This window comes from Hakea prostrata, chromosome 10 (genome assembly GCF_041222555.1).
Source record: "Hakea prostrata isolate BN-2017 chromosome 10, UWA_Hpros_2, whole genome shotgun sequence".
NCBI lineage: Eukaryota > Viridiplantae > Streptophyta > Magnoliopsida > Proteales > Proteaceae > Hakea > Hakea prostrata.
Genome location: NC_142609.1, coordinates 10,939,768 through 10,964,979, shown reverse-complemented (window position 1 = coordinate 10,964,979; position 25,212 = coordinate 10,939,768). Strand labels below are relative to the sequence as shown.

General features: G+C 35.9%; 1 protein-coding gene across 1 annotated transcript; it reads left to right on the top strand.

The window, feature by feature from the left end:
- The first annotated feature begins 15,277 nt into the window (after positions 1 to 15,277).
- On the top strand, positions 15,278 to 22,016 carry LOC149001892 (uncharacterized). Its single transcript, XM_089138607.1, has 3 exons — positions 15,278 to 15,770; positions 15,918 to 18,275; positions 21,649 to 22,016. The coding sequence occupies exons 1-3, from the start codon at positions 15,278 to 15,280 to the stop codon at positions 22,014 to 22,016; spliced, it is 3,219 nt and encodes a 1,072-aa protein (XP_088994733.1).
- The last annotated feature ends 3,196 nt before the right edge of the window (positions 22,017 to 25,212 follow it).

Genomic DNA, 25,212 nt, shown 5'->3' with positions numbered 1-25,212 from the left:
AGACCAATGGTTCCACAAATACACCAGGGGAATGGGGCACTATGCTAGGGTTTCTTCTATACTAATGATAGTCTCCTCAACAGTACGGATGAAGTAAACCCAGCGCTGCCGCTCCCGCACAACTGTGGGGCTAACCCTGGTGCGAATAATAATCCTCCTCGGCTCCAATATACGAATCCTCACCGACGCCACTACCCGGAGGGTAGTATGTGGAATCATAGTCCGCCTCATAGGAGGTGCCATCGTAATCTTCGGTACCTGGAATGTAATCTAAAACATTTGCACAAAAGGAATGAGTTCGAAGAACTCAGCAAGGAAGTTATTCCATAATTAGAAATCATACACATTCAGAACATATAATAATGCAATGTGATATGGAACATATGATGCAGATATGAGCCTAACTCTATGAATGCTGGTGTCTAAGGTAGACATGCTTTAAGTCATAGCACCGTACTTCTCTGGGTCGTCAGTCACTCTCCCATTTCCATATCTTGGGAATGCCCGGGGAAGATCGGTAAAGTCATCAAAAACCATGGTAAGGGGAATCGTTCACCGCTCTCTCACATCACCATTTGGTCAAGTACTAGCGCATGTCACAGTAAAGCCTAGCCCAATGCAAGTCATCTACTCAGTCGGTCAAGTCAGATTCAGATACGTCCATTCCTCGCCCCCGGCGATCCTTTCCGGTATCCTTCACACTAGAGTCAGCAAAATTCCGGATTTCGGACTCATCAACCCTATTGGTCATCCACATATAGTAAATGGAAGCTCTCACGTCCTCTCACGGATTGGTTACCGGTCTTGAGCGCCCGTGAGCCCAAGTCTATCCATATGCAACTCTACCAATAAATGGCCCCTTTCAGGTATCCGTAGCATGGTTTATATCCCCTACCGGATTGGCTACCGGCCTAGAGCGCCCATCCAACCATACACTACCACGGGTTGTTCGGTCTCAATGCCCTTCCGATTCGGGTCTGACACGACAAGGATGAACCTAGCCACACAACTAGACACTCCTATGTATGTCATCCAATAACTCGGGAGAGTGTCGATAGGCACCATCGGAGAACATCCCATACTATTCCCTCCGATGCCCAAGGACAGAAGTGTCAGTAGGACACCCTCCAATCCCAAGTCATACGTAAGCAATCACACATCAGATCTCATCATTTCTCATGCATCCAATGCATATTCATAATAGTACTCAAATCATGATATTGAAACGAATCATTATAAACATAAGCAAATCAAAATGATAGAGTAACACAACAAATGTATAAAGATTTAAATGTTACTATTCTAACACATATGTACCAGTATCATAATGATTGAAAGAAATTTAGGGATTTCATTCTTTGAACAAAGCATAGTTCAATCTTTAATGACTTATATGTTTATGGATATAACCATCCTTACCTTGGATGAGTCGATGATGAATTGAGAATACCAAGAATAGTCCAATAGAAGTGTTAAGGCCCTAAACAAACATCAATAATAAGTTAGAAAAGGAGTCGAGAAGATCGGATGTCATTTGAGTCAAAATCGACCAAGGTTGTCTTGTCAAGAACAACTTTGGTCGATGGTTTTGGTCGATGGTATCGACCAAAATGATCGACCAAAATAATCCTCGGGCAGAATAGTGGATTTTGGGGATTTTGGTCAGAAATGAGTCTTCCGGTGTTCGGATCAATCTAAAACTTGGAGGCATACTTAACAACAGTAGTAGGACACTATAAATCAAGGAATTAACCCAATCCAATGGTCTAATTAAAAAGCCCCAATTTGAGCTATTAAGTTCAAGTGATAAACATCATGGCATGAGTTGGAATTGATTGCATTGATGAGGAATAGCATGCAATAGCTAGGGGAACTAATAGAAATTCGATTGGAATCATATGGCAATGTTAAACATGGACATAATACACTCTATAGCTCAGTTTGATATCAAATGGTATGATGTTAATAGGTAAATCATGGAATACATATGCTAGGCATGAGATATAAGCATTAGCATCAATGAATGGCTAAGGGAATCATGGATTGAGCATGAGTAGGCACTTGGAGTGGTGGTTGCAAGGTTGCAGCACCATTCCAAATGTCCCATCAGCAAGGTGACAATAGGAAAGAATAGGAAATGGTAGGATAGAGAGTGGAATGAAGAGTCATACCTTAGTGTAGAAGATGAAGGCAAGAATCAATGATAAACTAAGTGTCTTTGATGAGATACCCTTCACACTAACCAAGGAGCTGCTTTGGGAAGCTCTCCCCACGTTCCCAGGTGAGAAAAATGATTGCAAAAGGCTCAAGGCTCGAGGTCATATTAAATAGAAAAGGAATATTCCATGGAATCATTAACTTGGCAGACTGGGACATTTTGGTCGATGGTCCTTGGTCGATGGTATCGACCAAAATGATCGACCAAAATGTTTTCAGCAGAAAACTCAAGTTTAGAACAGCAACTTCAAGTAGGGATTTGAAAGGCTATACAAGGTCAAATTGAGTAAGGTTTTCTTCCACAATTCAATCAAGAAGTCTAGTTTCGGGGAATACCTTCGGATTGTGCACAAGAGGTCATTTGGTACATCAACCATATTAATCTTCTCCGATGCGCAGACTTTCCTTAAACACTGACAATGTATTTAAGCAAGGGGTATCATTGTCAATGTCCATGGGCTCGGTCTCCGAATCAAGATCATCAATCAGAATGGTCCATAAATCTCTTCTTCCACGGCTTCGGGTCCTCGGACCTGAATACAATAGTGGATCCGGGTCAAGGTCAAGGTTAGAATAGGGCTGGATATTACACTAACTCTCTGAAATTATGAATTGATCTCGGTTAAAGGCTACTAAACCATTTAATGGTCGTGCCCTTCAGGGAGGCCAGGAAAGTTCTGCAGAGTAGCTCATCTTCCCGATCAAGTACGGTCATCACCGATTTGAAGTAGCTGATGTGCTCCTTCGAGTTTGTTTTTCCTTCAAACGAGGTGAAGGTCGGCATAATGAAGTTTTGATGGAGGGGCATATTCATGATCTTGTCATAGAATGGCTCTCGATCCATGACGTCTAGATCTTCATCATGGTCTCGACCCTCCAATCTCAGTTCTACCTCAGCCATCCTTCTCCGGAGATGATTATGTCTCACTCCCTTTCCACCCAACTCTGCAATGCTTTCTCTTCTGGACTGAGCTTGGGAGACCGATACCCTCAATCAGGTTACTTGGGGTTGGCTCTCCCCTTGTTGTTTGTCCTTGATCTGGCAGCTCCTTTGAGGAAGGGATCCTGTTTGGGAAGGTACGGAGATGCAATCAAGGGCGCTGACACTTTCACCATTCTGCTGTCTTTGACAGCGTTCGGCGCCTGTAGGAGCTGATCTCTGACCTTCAGCCCGCCTTCCTCTCAGGATCCCTCCTTGTGGTTGGATTCTCCTTGCATTTTGGAAGGCTCTGTATAACCTTCCCATTTGGGTGTTGGTTCTTGGTCTTTGTTCGACTCCAACCTAGTGGACCAATCCCCTCAACACCCCTTGCATCTTGAGCATTGCTTTCCGAATTTCATCTATATCGGCAGCACTAGTAGGCCCTTGGGTCCTTGTGGATGTGCCTTCCCTATGAGGCCCTTGAGGTATTTGTTTTTCCCCGAGTGGAACTTCTTTAGCTCGGGTGAGTCATTGTTTAAATAGTGTATGTGTTACCTTTTTCTAGATTAGGTAGGTTTTCCCGACAAGGGCTGTTATTTCTCCTTGGATTTTGCTCCCTTGTCGTCCATCCCGCTCAATCATCTTCGTAGTTGACCTTCTATCTAGGGCATTGTTGCCATATAGGTCCAGCGTAGTGGACGCTCTTTCTTAAGTGGTCGGTCCCGACTAAGTATTGCGTTTAGCCCCCACTCAAATCCAGAGTTGATCGGGTACAATGAATAACGATCGGGTGCCAAAACCTCCCGTATCAAAATCTACAGAAAGTGTTTATTTAAAAATATGTTAAAACGATGGCTAATGTTCAGTGAACCATTTTTTGAACTTGGGCACCCCGTAGAGTGGATAGAGAATCCAGAATCCAAGACATGGATATATCTGCCACTGGAATGAATCTCTGCCATCTATTACTCGTACTCTGGGCCAAATGTTTATAGTTGAAAATTTTGCTTTTTCAATTATCCATAACAAAAAGAGTAGGCCCAGTTAGATAACCTAGGTAGGGATTCTCTGCTCCACTGAAATATCTGATCTCTCTTTGGTCGACTTCAAGAAATAAAGAGACTCTCCCTGATTTATACTATAGTATTCGGTGCCTCCGGATCTTGAGTTTCTCATACAAGTTCAATTGAACAACAGTTTGATTAAATTTGACTCTGCTTTGACCAGTTATAGACTATTAGTTAAGCTAATACAATAGAACAATCTGATGTGTGGAAATAAACTAAAGGAGAAGAACAGAGAAGTTTGCATGAACTTTTCCTTTCTAAAATGGTTGGGCAACTACAGTCTTTCAGTGAGTCCAACCTCTGTAGCTACCTAGCTGTTCAGAGAATGGAGCAGACAATATTCCTATTATATATAGTGTTCGGAGACATAAGCGGTTAGCAGTGTATATTTTTGTCACAAGCTGTAGAGGTGGCAGAGATTGTGACTTTATATTACTTATTCGATGGTTGGTTAATAAAGTGTTTATCTATTTGCTGCTGCATCTATAGAGTATAAATCTGATGGACCAGGAGTCCTGAATGCAGCCAAGATTTTCCTTTATGGGGATAACCAAATAAAAAAAATGGCTGGATTTTCTGTAGATTTTTCTGATGCCACAGCTCGCCCTATAAACATTGGTCAACCCTAACCTGCGCCATTTAAAGAGCTTGTGAGTCCCTTACTGGTTTTGCAATGTATTATGGTTGAAATTTTCATGGTGGGGTGGGAAGGAGCAGAGATGTGGTTTACATAAAGGAAACAAGAAGAAAACCAGTTCTTGCAGGTTGGTTTGATCTTTCAGTTATGAACCAGTTCTTGAAGAAAATAAAGAAAATGCAAAAGCTTCTTTGGTTCTGATCAAATCTGTAACCGCTTGATGGTGTTGCTACTTTGATCTAGACCGTCTGATTCTCTGTGTCCCTTTACAGATCTATTCTGACTAGGTTCTTTCTTTCTGTAATTTTTGAGAATGTTGTTTATTTATCATTTGGTTGTTTGTTTTTTGAAGCTGAAATCTTAAAAGTTTAGCCTTATCATCTTAGAAAACCGAAGTTTTGAGTGTCCACCTTGAAGTTTTTCCAATTACCCTTTTTTCACCTGTGCATTTGTTTGTTTGTTTTTTTTTTTTTTTTGGTAGATGTGCATTTGTTTTCCAGAGTCCCACATCTGAACTTCTCAATTATCTCTTTTTAACTCCTTAGTTAGATTCTAAAATTGAATGCAAGGTCCAAATTCCAAATTGGGATTTCAAGCATTATTTCCTGCTCCTCAAACTAGGATATTCATTCTAGTACTCTGAAAGCTTGTTCATAGATTGTCAATAGGTCAACTCAACTATCTAGTATATGGTTTGTCAACTTTTCATACATTAAGTTGGTCTGCTGTTACAACAGTTTCTTGTGGCTACCATTTCCTTGCTGAATGATGAGAACTTTTGAGTGCTGCTAGATCTAACAAATCTATCTTCTATAATTGCAGGTCATTCAAAATTTGCAAACAAAGTTGTACTTACTTTTAGGAGTACTCCTCTTTTAATACCTAAAACTGGGATGAACATATGCCCCTTAACTGACAATGAGTACATTTCAAAAATTGCTTCAGTCCTACGCATTTATATGCAGGACTGTCAAGCCGAATTTCGGATCGTCGGATCTGAAATTTCGGTCGAGATTTTGATCCGGCGGTCGAAATTGTTTTGTTTGACAATAAATGCGCAGGACTGAAGTCCATACATCCCTTGCCATGACACTTCTTACATAAGAAAATTGCTTTCAAATCTTAATACCCAAAGAAGGGAAGAACTTGACAGGCACTGCCCTCCACTTGAAAGGAGGTTGTTTTGCCTGGTTCCTCACCAGAAAATTGCTTTCAAATACCAATAATGTGGCCGACTAGCAGGGACTATGTCTGACACAGTAATGTGAACCATTCACATCTGGCGGAAATCAAAGGAGGACAAAACTGGGCGCATGTGAAGGGTAAACTGTGGTGGTACACATTTCAAGCATGGGGATTCAGAGTATAATCCAAAGGTACCTAGAACTAACCTTACAAATAATTTCTTGAATTCTTCCTTGTTTACCCACACATATTTCTGGTATTGTCATCATTACTACAATTTTCACATATGTAGCAGGTAGAGATAAGGAATAATTTCTTGGCTAACCTGAAATTATTGTTGTCTTGAGTCCTTCACTTTCTTAATACTTTTTCATCATTATGAATTTAGTGTCAGTATAATGAAAAACATGAGTTCCTCTAGAGCAGAGGAAAACCACAGTTTATGTGTTATCTTGTATTTGTTCCTTGGTTTATAAAGGATGTGAATTATGATTCTTGGTTTTTTTTCCTATTTTGGTACAAGGAAGCATTTTTCGTGTTCTTGCATCGAATCTTATATTACTGTTGTTTTTGCAAGGGACAGAATCATGCACTAAGCATGATCAAGCTGGGATGATTTCACACTCTTAATTTTCTCCCCGGAAGTCTTTGGGATATGTTTTCTATAGTCTAACAAACATCCTATCTTTTTATTATTTTTTATTTTTTATGCATGTTAGTTTTTATTTTTATTTTATAGTTATGTAGGTAGCCATCATCATTTGCTTTGTTGTGTAGGAAGATGTCACATGTTAGAGATATTTGATGGGGATATTGCACAATAATAAATAACAATGGATTGCACAACATCTGGGAGTTGGGTACTAGACAAAAAGAACATATGGGAGGAAGATATAGGAATGTTGTCAAGTGTCCAAAGTGCTATATAGAGTCAAGTAGGGCAATGAAAAAGCATTCCACTAAGGGTAAAAGAAAGGTAATATAAACACAAGAGGATGATGATGCTTTGGTCGGCAATCTGATGGAAGACTTTGATGACTATAAAGGACCGGATATGAAAATTGAGGATGAGCCGGGATTGGCGTATGCGATGAGGAAGTTTAGACATGGGGCTAGAGAAGGAGAATGGAAAGAGGAGCAATTGATGAGAACTCAATCAATCAAATCACAATGACAAGACTCAAAGAAGTTGGTGGCTTCTCTGGTTGTTTACTGAAGCTTATTAAAGGTAATGAGCATGCTAGTTGCAGTAGATTAAGCAATGTCAAATCCATGTTTGACCGATTTGGTAGGACTGGCAATGTAAAGTGGAAGGCCTAAATATCAAGGACATGGATCTTAATATATATTAGAGGATAGAAAAAGGCCAACAGAGGATTGACGAGAGCTTTAATCCAAAAACACGAGCAAGAGGTTGGTTTAGCAATCTCTAAATGGTTTCATAGTTCAAGCATTCCACCTTACAAGGCTAAATATCCCCACTTCAAGGTAGTTGTTAAGGAGATTCAACATTGGAGGACAAATGTAAAACCATTGAAGTCATATGAGATTGTTAGGCATTACTTAGATGAAATTGTTAAAGAAGTGGATGACTATGTAATGGACTAATGGTCACTCCATATAAAGGCCACTTCTCCTTAAACCTATCTACAGTGTGCTTTACCTCAATGTTCAGACATTGGATCCATAACCTGCATATCCTCCCCTTACTTCTTTGTCTTAGTCCTAAACCGACTAGCGTCTGATCTTCCCTATTCCAAAGTGCAAACCCATCAACCTCTCCCACCTTGCTTTTGCAGATGATCTAATGATCTTTTGCAAAATGGATCTTCGCTCCTTCATTGCCATCTTGTCATCTCTTCACCTCTTCGAGTCCTTTTGGCCTCAGAGTGAATCTTCGTAAGTTCAAACTCTTCCTCTTCAAGGTGCTAGATGATATCTCGGCATCCCTCCTTCAGGGCACTGGGTTCTCCCTAGGCTCCCTCCCAATCAAATACCTTAGCCTTGCCCTGATCCCTACTCGTCTCACAGCCCATCACTATGCCCCCTTATTGGACTAGATTGGGACGATCCACTAGATCCATAAGCGCGTAAGGGAAGATCCCCGCTTTCTGTATTGTGAGATATGTCCATCAATCCCTGTTCATATCTTAAGATAGTTCTTTCAGTCAGAATGAGTCCTTGGGATCGAGACATTGGCTTCTGCCAATAGTGCTTATGAAAGCGCCTTTGTCCTCAAGCGCTAAATCTCAGGCAATGTCGTCATCGCACATGAAATGCTACCATGGTTGTCAAAGCGTCCGCCTAAAATCTAAATCTTTTTCAACTACGGTTACAGGTAGGGGTGTAAACGGATTGGATTCAGATTGGATAGTGGTAATACCATATCCGCATCTTATTAAATTCGGACGGATTCAGATAATATCTTATCAGTTTTCAAACGGATTCAGTCGGATTCGGATGATAATCGGATAGTTATTTTCTTAAGTAGATTCTTCTAAATGGGCATAAATACAGATTGAGTACAAGTTTTTGACTACATATAGTCACCTATTTACATCTTTACCATATTATTTGTGAGGGCTAGGTTTGAAATCTAAGAATTTAACAACTTTGGTAACTATTTTAATAGAAAATCTAGAATAATAATCACATATCATAGGTAAAAACTCTTCGAATTCAAAAAAAAAAATGACATCCATAAATGGAACATGATAATTAAAGAAAAATATTGTCAACTGCTAGTATGATTTTGACTTCATATAGTGGACTAGTAATGCTTTAATTAGATCCAACGAACCATACCGAAATAGGGCCAAGAAATATCTCTAGCAAATCAGTAACATCACACACTAAATTAGAACAATGTGACTTAACAAACTACAACCAAGCATTTTTTTTTTTTCTTCCTGTGAGAATCCAAGGAAACCCAACAGACCTTACAGGATTAAAAATAAAAAATTAAAAATTAAAAAAAAAAACTCAGAAATTTCAAAATTCCAATAAATAACTCAACTCAGCCCATACCCAACTAAACAGATTCATGCATCCTTAACCCTAGCTCTACAAAAGCTCATAGCTAGTGACACCCTTACCTAGTACCATTTTATCATAGTGAACTGATCAGACCAAGTTTATCATTTCACAAGCAATTCATACCCACTGATCCATTCTACCAAGTATTCAATCAATTAAGTAGAAACTAACAAATACGAACTTCAAATTTGATTAAGCTAATTAAAATTTCAGGCATACCTTTGTCAGCCCTAGAATAGAAGGAGATTCAATTTAAACTAATTGTAATAGTCAGATCTGTAAATATTTGCATTATTCCCATTCTGCCCCTATTCTCCACTAAACCTGCAAGTAGACCTTCAATCCCCTTCCATTATGGGCCTAGAATAGATCAATTAATTAGTTTGATTTTCATTTAAAGGTTGAACTGGGTTGGTTCTGGTTCAATTTAAGTCATCGTTTACTTAATTTATTCAGAGGTCATGTGCTAAGTTTTAGTTAGAATTTATATTACTTCTGGATTAGGATATTGTAATTAGCTTTCAACCGAGTCCATGGCAGGGTGCATAAATCTCCATCTCAGATCAACTGGTTGGTCAAAAATCACACTTGCTGAAGAACAATGCTGCAGCAGGTAAGTAAGCCCATCTAAAACACAAGTTTGCACTTTCAAATGGTCATGCCCTCCTACAGATTACGTTAAAATCAATGTTGATAGAGCTGCCATTAAACTGGAAGATAGTCTTAATTTACAAATCTGTTGTGGAGGAGTTGCAAGAGATCGATCATTTTGAAAAATTACTCTTCTTGTTATGCTAGATCGACTGTGTCTCCACAACTCAACCCCAATACAGGTAGAAGCTCTAGCTATCAAGTGGCCCCTAGAGGAAGCCAAAACCTTAAACACAAGTAAAATCATTATAGAGGGAGGAGATAGTCAAGCAGTTATTCAGATCTTAGCTTCAGATTCCCAATTGTTCCCATGCATGGAGAATTACTAACATCATCAATGACATCAGGGAGCTGATTAAGTGTTTAGAACACATACAAGTTCATTCTGTAAATAGGGAAGCTAATTTCGTTGCTGAAGGAACATGTCTATCAGCGAGCATATGCCCAATGATGTTATTGGTAGGCAATTGACTATCGCTTTGGCACCTCGTCTTTCAAACTGGTGTTGCTACAATGGCATTTGCAACTCTTTTAGGGTATTGATGGAGGGAAGAGTGGAAGACTCCTTACTGGGGTGGGGATAGTTTTTGGGGGTTTGATTGCCCCTGCTTACATAGCAGAGATATCTCCTACCATTGATAGAGGATTGTTTATTATTATTTAAAAAGAAAAAAAATAAAAAATAAAAATCAGTTGAGTAGGTGTGTCTCTATGCTTTTGATTTGAATCTTGGTTCAAGGGTTTTGCCTAGTTCGTTATAAATGTGTGTACCACTTACATGTTGAGGACTTTAATGCTTATTGCATTAATACTACAAATTTTATGTAGTCCAATTTGGTTTCAAATTATGGATGCCCTTATGGATATTATGCTAATAATGTTTGGTTGTCATTGTTTCAGTGCTGGTCCATATACGCTCATGATAAAGTGCTTGAAATGCTAATACAAATGGGAAAATTAAATCTAAAGCTAGAAATACATTAATTGAGGTTTACTTGTGCACATACACTACTTTATTTTTGTTGTTTCCTATTTTGAATTTTAATGGCTTTGGCTGCATTTCTGGATTCCCCTGTTTCGAGCATCATTATTTTCTAACTTTAACGTTTCTTTTGTATAATACTTTTTTTGTGTTTCTGTGCTCAAGAGGTGTTTTGTGGTGTGTTTTCATTCATGTAACAATACAGGATAGACTTAGGATTGAAGAATAACAATTTAAATCTAATGCGTAATAGGTTAGGTGATTTGTTCGACTTTGTCTGTGGATTTCTTACATTCAATCCGACAAGTTAAATTGATCTCCTATGTGTAATTGGTAGGGAGTTCAATATGTTGGGGATCCTCATGCGTAACAGATGAGGTATTCTAATTTAGGAAATCTTGTTACCAAGAGTAGTGATTAAATTGGTTGTATGAAAGGGGGGGGGGGGGGGGGGATGGATCAATAAACTGTATTTTGTTTGGTGAAATTAAATTCCTAGTAATTTCTTTATTGAATTTGTTCAATGTTTTTGTTAGGAATTTTGTTATTTCTTTCCTGTTTTGTTAGTTTAACCAGTGATTTAATTAATTATTGATAATTTGTTCGATTAGATAATTAAATATATTTTTGAAGCTAGTACATGATTTTTGCTCTTTTCGATCCCCGTGGAAACGACATCCCTCCTACCTCTATATTACTTAGGAAACCTCGTGAACTTGCAAGTATGAACACAACATTGTACCTTTTTCTTTAAGCTTTCTCTCATAAGCATAGCAATTCCTTTTCAAGTGACCTTTTTGATTACAAACAAAATCAGATTCATTATTATTTTGATTATTCTTCTTCTTAAAATTATTTTTGCCTTTAGACTTTGGTTTACCTTGTTTGTTATAAACCTTGGGCTTAAAAAAAAAGAAGGTTTTTTCCATCCCCTCTTGTCTTACCTAAGGCTCATAATTTAGATTCCCTAGTTTTTGATGCCTCAATACACTGATCAACACAAACATTTTAATAAGATATTTAATATAACTTTTAACAAGAAGATAGTCATTACGTAAGAAACTTCATAAAATAATAGACAAGTCTTAGTCATCTAATTGGCTCTTTTTCCCAGTGCTGGTCAAGTCTTGAAGTAATTTCTTGAATGTATCAAGCATCTGATCTAGGCTAATAAAGGGATCCATTTTAAAATCATATAATCTTTCTTTTAAATAAATCACATAGTTTACATTCTTTTTCTGGTAAATTTGTACAAGCTTGGACCACACTTTTAGAGTAGTGTCATCCTCCTAACTCAAAAATTTGATCACACCACCAGTGATGTTCTAAAGCACGCAACTAATTGTAGTCTTCATCACCTCAATCCTCAACGAAGGTTCTGTGCTCTAAAAAGAAGCATCTGAGTCATCAATGGCTCTCAACAATCTTCGTTGAGCCATCAAGGCTCTCACTTTCCTCTTCCAAATATCAAAGTCCTCTGTGCCATAAATTGTTTCGATGTCTACCCTTAAGCTTCCAATTGGAGTCCTAAAATAACGATAACTGGGGTTTCCCTCCTTTCTTACAACCATTGACCTAGGGCTTTGGACGATCACACTAGGAGAGGAATCCCCTCCAAGATCCTCAAAATCCTCATTGGTTTCAACTTTGTTATTTAAACATAATCAAAGCACAAAACAACAGTACTTGAATTCAAGAAATACCATGTATAGTAAAAAAAAAAACCACAATTAAGGCACACTTCATTATCAAACAACACAAAATAATTCAGATACAGGTACAACAAAGCATCAAACATTCACAAATTAATATATACAGCTAATAAGAGATGTATATTGTTAACAAAAGTCATATATAGTTAACAAGATTACACAATCTTTAACAAGAATGACTTAATAGTGAATGATCCACACAATTTGCCTAAATTGCAATACAAAGGCTTAGAATAGTAAAAACTTCAATCAGTTTCACAAAACCTATTAGAAGGCATGCGTGGCTAGGAGAGAGAGAGAGAGAGAGGGTTGAGGTTCGATTCTTCTGTGCAACCTATGTTCACAGATATAATGATTGTGCTTCCTTAATTTAGTGTTATGATACATCTCATATATATGAACTACTACGTCCACAGATATAATAATTGTGCTTCCTTAATTTAGTGTTGTGATACATCTCATATATATGAACTAGAGTCCTTGTTCATCCCAAATCTAAGACTCTTGCACTCTAGTAGAGTTCTATTTACACAAGCATACTTATGGTTAGCTTAAGGAAGAAGTTATTGACAAAGTGAGCAAGTTCTAGGCAAAGGAGGTTCCCTGGCCTTTTCTTGAAAGAAAAAGCATTAAACCCATTATGCCCTGGAGCTTTATGGGATCCCATAGAGAATAGGGCATTTTTAATTTCCTCCATCGCTGGAGGATTTGAGATTCCAGATGTGATACTATTTTGATGTACAGGGGGAAGAGGCCTTCAAGAAAGTAGGATCAAGAGGATTGGAAGAGGTATAGAGATCCTGCATGTGCATGGCAAACACTTTTTCTACTTCTATTGGTCTGTGACAAACCTTTCCATCATCATCAGTAATATATCTCTCTTTGGACTTTTGGAATCAGATCTGCTCATGATTACCATCAGTGCCCATTGGAGGCTCTTTCTTTTGGCTTGTATCAGCTCCTCGTTAGGATTTTGGGGTTGCTCTAGCGCTTCAATTTTCGCGGCTAAATTGTAGAAAAGGTTATCGATGTCTTGGACTTGATCGATTCCGTATATTTAGACATGGCTAGTTAGATAGGTTCTATGGGTTTGCCTTATCTGTACACTACTTTATTCTTTATACATGAAGGTTACAATGTTATTAGCATTATTAACCTAATATGAATTTCGACTTACTCCTATTCACAGATTGATTGAGAATATTTCTATATATTACTCCCATTCTGCCATTAATCTCCATTAATTAAACCTGCAACGAGAACTTTAACGGTTCAATCCCATATTCAATTCAGATTTTTTTGCCTAATTTTGCGATTGTACTTTACAAATTACGATGTAGTGCTTAATTACTATTTTCCAGTTTTTACTTGGGTATTCATTGTTTGTTTTATAATTATAATATCTAAATTAGATCATTGAGACCAGTGCTACATGTTATCAAATCTTTGCTTGGAAGCTGTTACACGCCAGCACCTTACCCTTCACCTGCCTTTATGAAAGACTGTACTTTCTAGAAGAGGATCTCAAGTGGTTGTCATTGGAGGGATGAGATTGTCTCAGCTCAAGTGGTTAACTATACTATGGAGGGACGAGATTGCCTCAGCTCAGATCAGCAGATGTAACCATTTTCATATTTTCAAATTCCTTTAGTATATTGTAACAGAATACCACCGTAGTTCAAGTTTGTAACAACATGTTGTACATGCTACTCTGTAATCACATGTTAATCATTAATTTAGTACTATTAAATACTTACAGATTTATTGGAAACAAATAATGATAATTTTATGCTTTTAACTTGTGTTTTATAGCAGCTAGACCTGGGTGAAGATTTGGTCAGTCGTCTTTCTAAACCGAAAATAGTTGATTCTCTGGTAAGATTTGGACCGTTGGGTTAGGCTTGTGAGTCTGTTTCAAGTCATTTCCAAGTCAATCCGTGTCTCTAGCTAATTTCCTTCAATAATTTGACTAAATTTCTTTTTAAAAAATTACTTCAAAATTGAGACCTTGGTTCTTTTTCTTACTAGAAACGTTTGGTTGGCATGCAGTGGTGTGGTTTCCTCTTCTCCCCTGTTTCACACACAAGCTTAAAAGTCTTCCCCCGTCTCCAACGGCAGCTGCTTAAAAGTCATTAGGGGTCTTGGTTCTTTTTATTGGGTTTTGTTTGCTTAGAAATCTTCTTCCCGTCTCCAACGGCAGCTTAAAAGTTGTGTTGTTGGTAAAGCAAGAGTGAATGACTTGGGCATGGACTTCGTCTAATTCATACACAACATATCTCACCATGGACTTACCTTTCAGTTTTTCTCTCTCTCTCTCTGGCGTCCACTTGGGCAGACGACTTGAAGTCCACCAACTAGAATGGCAGGTTACGTTCATACCACTTTCAATAAAGTACCTAACTTTACCACTAACAATGAACAAAAAATTGTCGACAACATGATTTGCATGAAGTAATAAAAAGATAAAAACAATTTAATATTTTAAATTCTTTTGAAATGACACTACTTTTAGGAGGTACAACTTAAAAATGGTAATAAAATTGAAAGTGAAGAACCAACAAGAATGGCAGGTTATGTTCATACCACTTTTTGCACCATTACTAAAAGCGATAGCTATTGCTTTTAAAAGCTACCGCTGGAGACGTGGAAGAATTGAAGCCCAAATGAATAAAGAGAACGTAGGAGGCGGAGCAGTAGAAGAAGATGACCCACTGCAATGTGCAATGTGCAATGTGCAATGTGCAATTCAATCCAAGACCCCTCTTCGATTGTGAGTACTATAGGCCTAAGCTAATTTTTCTATAAATTACTCACTTGAAGCTGCCTAATACCACACTACCAAACTGCAAACCACAGTGGAAGTTACAAATGGCTCATAACTCCAATACTAGTACTACTCCATCCTTGTTATTCTTCTTCCCAACTCTCATAACAGCATTTCTTATTTGCCTTCTCCTCCTCTTCTCTTCATCTGCATTTTCTGCGAGAAGTGACACATCTTATTATGTTCAGTCGTCAACCCAAGTCAAGGCTGAGGCTGAGGCTCTCCTCAAATGGAAAGGAACCCTTCAAAACTACTCTATTGCTGCTCTCGGTTCTTGGAACCTCACTTCCTCGTCATCAGCGTGCAATTGGTTTGGCATAACTTGCAACAACGTTGGAAGCGTGGTTGAGATTAACCTTTTCCAAATGCAGCTGCAAGGTACGCTTCACAATTTCACCTTTTCTTCCTTTCCTGATCTCCTCCATCTCAATCTTACTATCAATGAACTCACAGGATCCATACCCTTGAGCATTGGTAATCTCACCAAACTCACCCACCTCGACCTCTCCAACAATAGCCTTTTTGGCATTCTGCCTCATTCTCTGGCTAATTTGCGTAGACTAGAGAGACTCTACTTGTATGATAATCAATTATCTGGTCCAATTCCTCCAAAAATTGGAGATATGACAAATCTGATTGACTTGGGACTCTACAAAAACAAACTCATTGGTCCAATTCCTCATTCTCTGGCTAATTTGACTAGACTAGAGACTCTCTACTTGTATAAGAATCAATTATCTGGTCCAATTCCTTCAGAAATTGGAGATTTGAAAAATCTAATTGACTTGACACTCTCCAGAAACAAGCTCATTGGTCCAATTCCTCATTCCTTGGCTAATTTGAGTAGAATAGAGAATCTCTACTTGTTTGAAAATCAATTATCTGGTCCAATTTCTCCAGAAATTGGAAATATGAAAAATCTGATTGACTTGTCACTCCACTCAAACAAACTCATTGGTCCAATTCCTCATTCTCTGGCTAATTTGAGTAGACTAGAGACTCTCTACTTGTATGATAATCAATTATCTGGTCCATTTCCTCTAGAAATCGGAGATATGAAAAATCTGATTAACTTGGACCTCTCCATAAACAAACTCATTGGTCCAATTCCTCGTTCTTTGGCTAATTTGAGTAGACTAGAGGGTCTCTACTTGTATGATAATCAATTATCTAGTCCAATTCCTTTAGAAATTGGAGGTATGAAAAATCTGATTGGATTGGCGCTCTCCAAAAACAATCTCATTGGTCCAATCCCTCATTCTCTAGCTAATCTAAGTAGACTAGAGATGCTCTACTTGTTTGAGAATCAATTATCTGGTCCAATTCCAGAAGACTTAGGCAGCCAAGCTTCCTTTGTAGTGATCGGCTTGTTTGACAACTTCTTATCTGGAAGCTTACCAAAACAAATATGTCAAGGAGGATCACTTCAACTATTCTCAGTCACAAACAATAATCTCTTGGGTCCTATTCCAGACTTGAGAAATTGTACAAGTCTAAGGAGAGTTAGACTTGATGACAACCAATTTTTTGGAAATATAAATAGTAGTTTTGGTGTACACCCGCATCTTAACTACATTGATATGAGTCACAACAAGCTCTATGGGGAGCTGTCAGCAAATTGGGGAGAATGCAAGAATTTGTCAGTGCTAAAGATTTCTGGAAACAATATCAGTGGAAAGATACCAGTTGAGATTGGTCAATTAACTAAACTTGGACGACTTGACCTTTCTTTCAATAAACTTGTTGGCGAGATACCAAAGGAACTTGGTAACTTATCCAAATTGGTCAATTTGAATTTAAATGAGAATCAAATTTTAGGGCATATACCAGTTGAAATTGGCAAATTAATCAATCTAGAGGTTCTAGATATATCATCAAATCAGCTAATCGGATCAATCCCAGCACAACTTGGTCAATGCTCCAAACTAATCTCATTAAGTTTAGGTTGCAACTCACTGAGAGGAAGTATTCCATCTCAAATTGGTGATCTAGTATCCCTACAACTTCAGCTGGATCTTAGCCATAACTCATTAGGAGGAACAATACCAACAGAACTTGCAAAGCTGAAAATGTTGGAAGTTTTAAATTTATCCCACAATATTATCATAGGATCAATATCCCCTTCTCTTGAAGACATGGTTAGCTTGGTATCTCTTGATTTGTCTTATAATCAATTGAATGGTGAAGTTCCTAATAACAAGGTGTTCCAACATGCTGCTTCACCACAAACATTTAGTAACAACAAAGGGTTATGTGGTGAATATCAAGGTCTTTTTCCTTGCAATCGATCTAGTGTAAATGAAGGATATAGAAAAAATAGACATAAAATCTCCATATCCATCATTGGTTCTTTGATAGGAATAGCAATCCTTGCATTTGCAATTATTGCTGTCGTTTTCTTCTTGAAGAAAGGTAATCAAAAAAGAAAAGGAGAAGCAACAAGAAGAAATCACGGCAATATATTGTCAATATGGAATTTTGATGGTAATATTGCTTATGATGACATAATCCAAGCTACAGAGAATTTTGACATCAAATATTGTGTTGGAACTGGAACTTATGGGAGTATTTACAGAGCAGTCCTACCTACAGGTCATGTGGTAGCCTTGAAAAAGTTTCATCCATTGGAAGGCAATGTGATAATTGATGAAAGCTTTGAAAATGAGATGCGTGTGTTAACAAACATTAGGCACCGAAACATTATCAAACTTTACGGGTTTTGTTCACATCCACGATACATGTTTCTTATTTATGAGTACATGGAAAAAGGAAGTTTGGCACATATCTTGAGCAATGAAGCAACAGCAATGGAGTTGGATTGGCTGAAAAGAGTAAACGTCATTGAAAGTATTACAAATGCTTTGTCCTATTTGCATCATGATTGTACTCCACCAATAATTCATCGGGATATTTCAAGCAAAAATATATTGCTAGACTTGGAACTTGAGGCTCGTGTATCCGATTTTGGTATTGCCAGACTCTTAAACGCAGACTCATCCAATTGGACGTCACTTAAAGGAACTCATGGATATATTGCTCCAGGTATTTAATTTTACATTTACTTTTTATGATACTTTTATTGTAATTTGTATAGGCCTTCTTCATTTTTAGTATGATATTTAAGATGTAGTGCTTATTGAATTGGGCTATTGAAATACCTGTATATGAATATGGATAAAAGAGAACATATATGTTTTTAAATGTCAAACATCCTATTTAAGTTTTAAGAATTCTAATGTAGAATCATTAAATTCTTTATAAAAGTATATTTTAGTTTATTTTGAACCTAATTATTTTAGAATTGTTATTGTATTTTATGTTATGAAGTTTATACTACTTGATAAGTTCTTAATGTTTCTTGACTGAATAACCGTTAAATTATTTTTTATTGAATTAATGCATTATATAAATTAGGATGTGTATAAATGTTATGTTTGATTAAGTGATTTAATAGAAAAAAAGAAAAAAAAAACTTAAGTGATATGGATAAAATAGAAAATATATGTTTTTAAATCTCATACATCCTATTTAAATTTTAGGAATTTTAATGTATAATCATTAAAAATTTGTTAAAAGTTATATTTTAGTTTATTTTGATCCTATTATTTTTGAATTGTCATGTTGTAATTTATATGTTATGATGCTTATACTTCTTGATAAGTTCTTAAAGCTTATTGAATAGATAACTGTTAAATTAGGATGGGTACAATTGTTATGTTTGATTAAGTGATTTAATAGAAAAAATTTTAAATGATATCTCAAGTTTCTTGGTGAATTTTTTTAAAAAAATATTAGAAACATTAAAACAAACAAAAAATAATAATAATAATAAATAAAAAATAAAAAACGCCCTTCCACATTTCGTGATCTACCCTATTATATTTTATAAATTATTTTTCTCTTTAATTTTTGGATAGAAAATAAATATCCCTAAAGCTGTTATATTTATTAATTTTAAATAAGTTACAAAATTATATTGTTTTTGAAAGGCTAAAGCTCTAGAATTTTATGAATCACTTAATATCATAAGTATATTTTAGAAATTTAATAGAGCTAAGTCTTGAACGGTTAGTAGAATCCTCATACCATGAGATATGACTTTTACCATGTTGATCCAAAATGTGTTGTTGTCATCGTAATTTCTTCTATGCATAAAACCATGTTTATCAAAAATTAAAAAAATAAAAAAAATCTAAATCTTATAGTTGTAGAGATAAAGACATTTAAGCTAAAATCTTCTACAGTAATAAGCACTAAGATAACTTAATCACAATCTTTATCCTTTTTAAAATACAAGAATTTATAGGTGGTCCCGAAGCATGTTCTAATTTTTGCCAAATGGCTTGTTAAATGGAGCCATTAATTATGTGGATTAGTTAAGTAATCCTTTTTTGTTTTTTGAAATTGTATTTTGACTCATAATAAAATTTGTTACCATGACAATAGAGAAATAATGTTTTACCTATGAAAATCATGGATAATATACTGAAATGATTGAATATTAGGAACAAATTTCTTTCAATGACATAGAGAGGTCTCCATGAGTCACATGTTTTTGGCATAGAATCTATTGGATTGACTCCAATTTGAAGCATAATAAATCTCAAGGTTACTTATTAATATATGAAGTAAAGCTTTGCAAAAAAATTTAACTAACCGCCAAAGAGTTGGCCCATTGGGCGGCATTGGCAACAATCAATCCTCTTAATGCAGACACTGGGGTTCGATTATTCTTGATAGTATATTTAAATTATATATAAAACCTACCCTAATGATGTAGTCGAAGCGCGCATAAACTGGCCAAGAAGAACGTCATAACCTAACAAAAAAGAAGAAAAGGAAAATTAAAGGGATAATTACTATTGCCCCCTTATACTTATGGTTTTATTACTAATCAAACCCCCTTCTTTGTGAAATTACTATTGCCCCCCTCATTTCTAACGGTGTTAAGTGACGGTTAACATCAAATATGAAATGTCTATTTTGCCCTTAAAATTAAGAAGTAAAAAATATGGCATTACCCTCATTTATAGAAATTATATTGCATGTCAATTATATCCATAAAATCTTGTATTTTAGAATTAGTTTTGGATTTGGGGGACCACATACTTATGATTGTTGAAACTTTCACATTCCACTTAAATTTTTCATAATCACCATGATGGAAGTTTTACAAACAAATTAGCATATAAGATCTAATTGATAGAAAATTTAGTAACATACATAATGGTCAACATATATTAGGTGATTTTCAATTTTCAGCTTTGAATTAAATTTGATATTTCTTAATATTTTTAGTTTCTATTTTAAGTTTTATTTAATTACATATTTCCTTTATTTCGTGAATTCCTTTTAGAGAAAAAAAATCACATCTTTCATTTATTCGTTGGTTTTTTTTTTTTTTAAGTGAAATTAAAGTTAATTTTAAGGATAGTATTATAACTTGAAAAATGAGCAAATAAGTAGAAAGATAATTGCAAGGTTATTTTTGAGATTTTGAAAAAATATATAGATGCCACATCATCAGTAAACTAACGGAGCTTAACGATAGGGGGCATTAGTAATTGTAGACAAAGTTAAAGGTTGGAATAATAAATTTAAAAAGTACAGGGGATAAAGTAGTAATAAAATCAAAGTACAAGGGAACAACAGTAATTATCCCAAAATTAAACTATTACCTCTCTTTTTCCTTAATAATTTATATGCCCAATTACTCTTTATTTTTACCACTTTAATCTATTAAAGCAATTTTTTTATTTATTTATAGTTTTTGTTTTCTTTATTTCCTTGTTCATAGAAATATATTGAACTTGATTCGAAGCATTTTTTTTTAACTTCCTCCTCTTATGTGTGAATTTTTTGTTTGGATTTTTTTATTCATATTTTCATTTCTTCTTTAGTGGAAGTAAAAATATTCATATTATCATGTTTAATCGATTTTGATAAAATTGGGATGAAGAAATAAAGAATAAATACATATAATTATATTTAATGGGTTTTGTATGAGAAGGAAGAAAAAGTTGAAAAGAAATAAAACATATTTGTGAAAGAAGAAAAAAAATATATAAAAAACATTAAAAATATAAAGTGGGCTGGACTTCTTAAATATGGACTAACAAAGAGTAAATCACTAAAAATTTGAGCATTAATTATCAACTGTTATCTCTAGATCATTCTCTTTAAAAATGGCAAACCCGTACCAAAGGTTTCTCCACAAACAAAGTTCAGGTAGAGGGGGGAAGTTTTCCTACGGAGCCTTACCTCAACAATTTTTGTTGGGAGGCTATTTCAATACCTAGACCATTTTCTTTCACATATAAAATTTAAAATGCATAGTAATTATTGTTTCTACTGTAAATTATTTGTTGTCTTGTTTATACATTTTCACTAAGGCATTTTCTTTTTTCTCTTGTAGAGCTTGCTTACACCATGATATTAACTGATAAGTGTGACGTATATAGTTTTGGAGTCGTGGCCTTGGAAATAATTATGGGAAGTCATCCAATGGAACTCATCTCTTCTTTAACATCACCAGTTGGTCAAAAGATACTATTACGGGACATATTAGACTCACGCCTCATTTTTCCACTGAGTCAGAATATTGCAAGGCATCTTATTTCTATTGTGAGAATAGCGATTGCATGCTTATGCAGCAACCCACGATCTCGTCCAACTATGCATCAAGTATCAAAAGAGCTACTTTTTTTTCGACCAACACTTGTGGAGCATTTTCAATCTATTACTATAGGTGACCTAAATGATGTTGAAGAGTCATTCGACTAATGAGAATTAAAGAAATTCATTTGAGACTACTCTCAAAATTAGCACTCAAGGTCAACTTTCTACCAATTTACACTATTTAATTTCAATCTAGTTTTCAAGAATATATTTGCATTTGTTTTTCAGCATCTTATAGGTTTGAATAATTGAAGTTTCCACTTTAAACAACATAGTGATTTTTATTTTTCCATTAAAGGTGAACAGAGGATGCAATAGAAATCATGATATATATTTTATTCATGAGTATGGTATTGAAGGGGGACATTGACACAATAGTGACATTGCTCCATTATAGCTTAGAGGTAAGCTTTTGTGTGATATGTTAGATAAATGGTAGTGTTTTTTTTTTCGAACTCACGGTAAATTGCTTGCTAGAATATTGCATCATTATTCCCTCCCTCTGTGCCATTCTTCTTCTTCTTTTTTCTTCTTTTTTTATTTTAAATTTTTTTTAAAATTTTTTTTTTCTTGGCTTTGCAATTGATTGTATTTATAAAAAGAATGCTAAATAAACACCATTACCCCCCCCCCCTTCCCCACCTCTTTATGTAGGGAGAGCATGGCAAAAGGAACATTGTGGAATTGAAGCACCAAGTTGCAGAGTTAAATGACCCTCAAGGCAGGGCATTTTTTATAAGCACTCTTCCAAAGGCCAAATCATAAGCTTAGGGTATGTTGATACTCTCTACTTGAAACTTAAAAACTCTATTCCTTATTATTATGTAATCCAAAAGTTTTCCTTGTAGGGCTTTGATGCTCTCTTCATGGAACTCCTTTGGGAATGTCTGTATTGGTCAATTAGTTGGGTTGTCATGGCAACCTTGGACTTTTTACACACATTGTCATAATCGATGCCCAACGATGCTTTGTTTCTCCATGGGCATGATTCACTTGAAGATAAGGTGCTTGGAGACCAATTATGTCCACATTGACCACTTTCATCCTAAATTTCATGTTTTAAAATTGCTTATATAGTTCTTGGAGGCTGATTTCATTGGTCCTACCTATAAAACCCTATCTTGAGTGCGTTCAAGGTCTAGGAATGGAACCAGCGCATCTAATAGGGTTTGTGGCTAGTGGTTTGTTATTTAGTTTGTACACATAAAACCTAAAGTGTTGCCGTTGAGTGTCTTTGACAATGTATTACTAACTAACATTTCTGTTTTTCAAACATGTTATTGCTTCCGAATTGTTACTTGTTGAAGAGGTAATCCATGCTGGTCAAAACATGTGGAAGCCTAGCCACTCCCTCCCAATGTTGGGTTTTAATTCTACATTTTGGTAAATATCTATATTCCACAGTTGTTTTAATCTATTTTTCAAGTTTACCTTATCCCCTTGTTATAAGTTCTCACATCTCTTTTCTTTGTTTGTTGTCATATGCTAGCCTTGGTGCATGGATCATTATTGGGTAATTGCAATAAAGAAAGTTTTAGGATCTAAGATATTCGAGTGACAATGATCAGAATTTTTCAAAAGCTGAAAGGCTCATAAGATGGGAATCCCACTTCTCTACTTTTATGTCTAAGTGGTAAATCTGCCTCCTCATTTGTGTACCTATGAAAATAGTTTTCTTCTCTCCTAGTCTATACCCTTTTCACCTATCTGACTCATATTTAAAACTTGCATTAGGGCTTACTGATTTACCCACATCAAGGTACGGGAATAAGGATTTTCACTTGCCATACCCTACCCTAACCTTTAGGGATAAATGGTTAATATTGGTTCCTTTGAATATTGTTGACATCTCTTAAATTTAAAGATGTGAAGTTGGAAGTATTTTCTGATGCCATTCTTGCGGTACTCAAAACACTCGCAAAAGATTTCTACCATTGATCCCTTGAAGATGTTATCACTTGGTTCATGGTAATTTCCTTTGATCGGTACCCTTCTTCACATCTCCCCTATCCCCTACTCCCAGTCTTCTATTTTTTTGCTTTCTTAAATGGATATATCAAATGTGAATTCTAACACCCTTGATTCTTCCTCCCTTCTGTTTGTCCCCCTCTTTATCTAGTGAGGGCGTCACATTCCCATTGTGAGGTTGATGAAGCAACATACTGAAGAGCCAATTGACCTCAAATGGAAGACATTTCATTATTGTATAACTATTCTATCAAGTGCCAAATCATAAATCCAAGGTATGTGACACTCTCTACATGATTTGCAATCATGATTTATTTCTTTTTGCTATGTATTTTGTCTGTGAATTTTAAAAGTAACCGCAAGCGCACGGTATCGTGTAGTTAACGGGTCGATCTCAAGGAGATATGCCACTTATAATTCAACTTCTTAATAGTAATGCGAGAGTGGAATGATTCAATTTTTGTTAACTAATTAACTAAACTAAACGATCCTAATCTATACGTCTAGTGCAATCAAATTGAAACGAAAAATAAATTAAACACAATCAATGCATAAATAAAAGACAGGAAAAAAAATGCGAACAATAAATATAAAAAGGGAAAAAAAAAGTAAAAACAGTTAGTATGTTAAAGCAGTCAGTAAAATTTAGTTCAGAGCTAAAATACAGATGCAACACCACCCGTCACTAGAAGCAGAGGCACGACTGTAGGCTTGCTCCAGTTATGTGGTCCGAGATGATGAATGAATAGGCAGAAAGTAAATAACAAAGCAATAAAAGGAAAAGGAAGCCTTAACCAAAGAGAGGCACGACTGTAGGCATATCTGATCAAGGATCCAGGGGAAGGGAGAACAATAAATAATGCTGAAAGTAAATCGAAATTAAGAATATGGAGGGGTAGATAGAAGCGGGAATGGAGGGAGGAGAGAAGATTAATAAAGAAGGTTACTTACTTGCGAATTGAACAAACGATTCGAATCTCAACCAACCGTAATAACCAGATCTAGATCTAGAATGATCTAAATCTGCAATTGCTAGACCCAAAGAAAAACGAATCTTAAAAAATTGAAACTTGAACTTGAAGCTTGAACTTGAATTGCATTACATAAAAAATTAAACCTAAACATTGAATCTAGAAATTTAAATCTCACTAATGCAAGCAAAGAAAACTAGAGAAAACCTAAATAAACTGAAAAGAGAAGAAAGAATGCTTCTACTAAGCTCTAGAACATGTTTTTCTTTGATGGAGTATGCTCTCCTTTTAAAGAGTTTACATGAGATATGAAGCACGGCTGAATTTGAATAAAACTCAGGGTTTCTATATGACTCAGCCAA

Excerpts from the sequence above, each read along its gene's own strand:
- LOC149001892 (XM_089138607.1), top strand. The coding sequence starts at position 15,278 with ATGGCTCATAACTCCAATACTAGTACTACTCCATCCTTGTTATTCTTC. Across the intron at positions 15,771-15,917 it reads CCTTTTTGGCATTCTGCCTC|CTCTGGCTAATTTGACTAGA; the intron begins ATTCTCTGGCTA and ends CAATTCCTCATT. Across the intron at positions 18,276-21,648 it reads TCATGGATATATTGCTCCAG|AGCTTGCTTACACCATGATA; the intron begins GTATTTAATTTT and ends TTTCTCTTGTAG.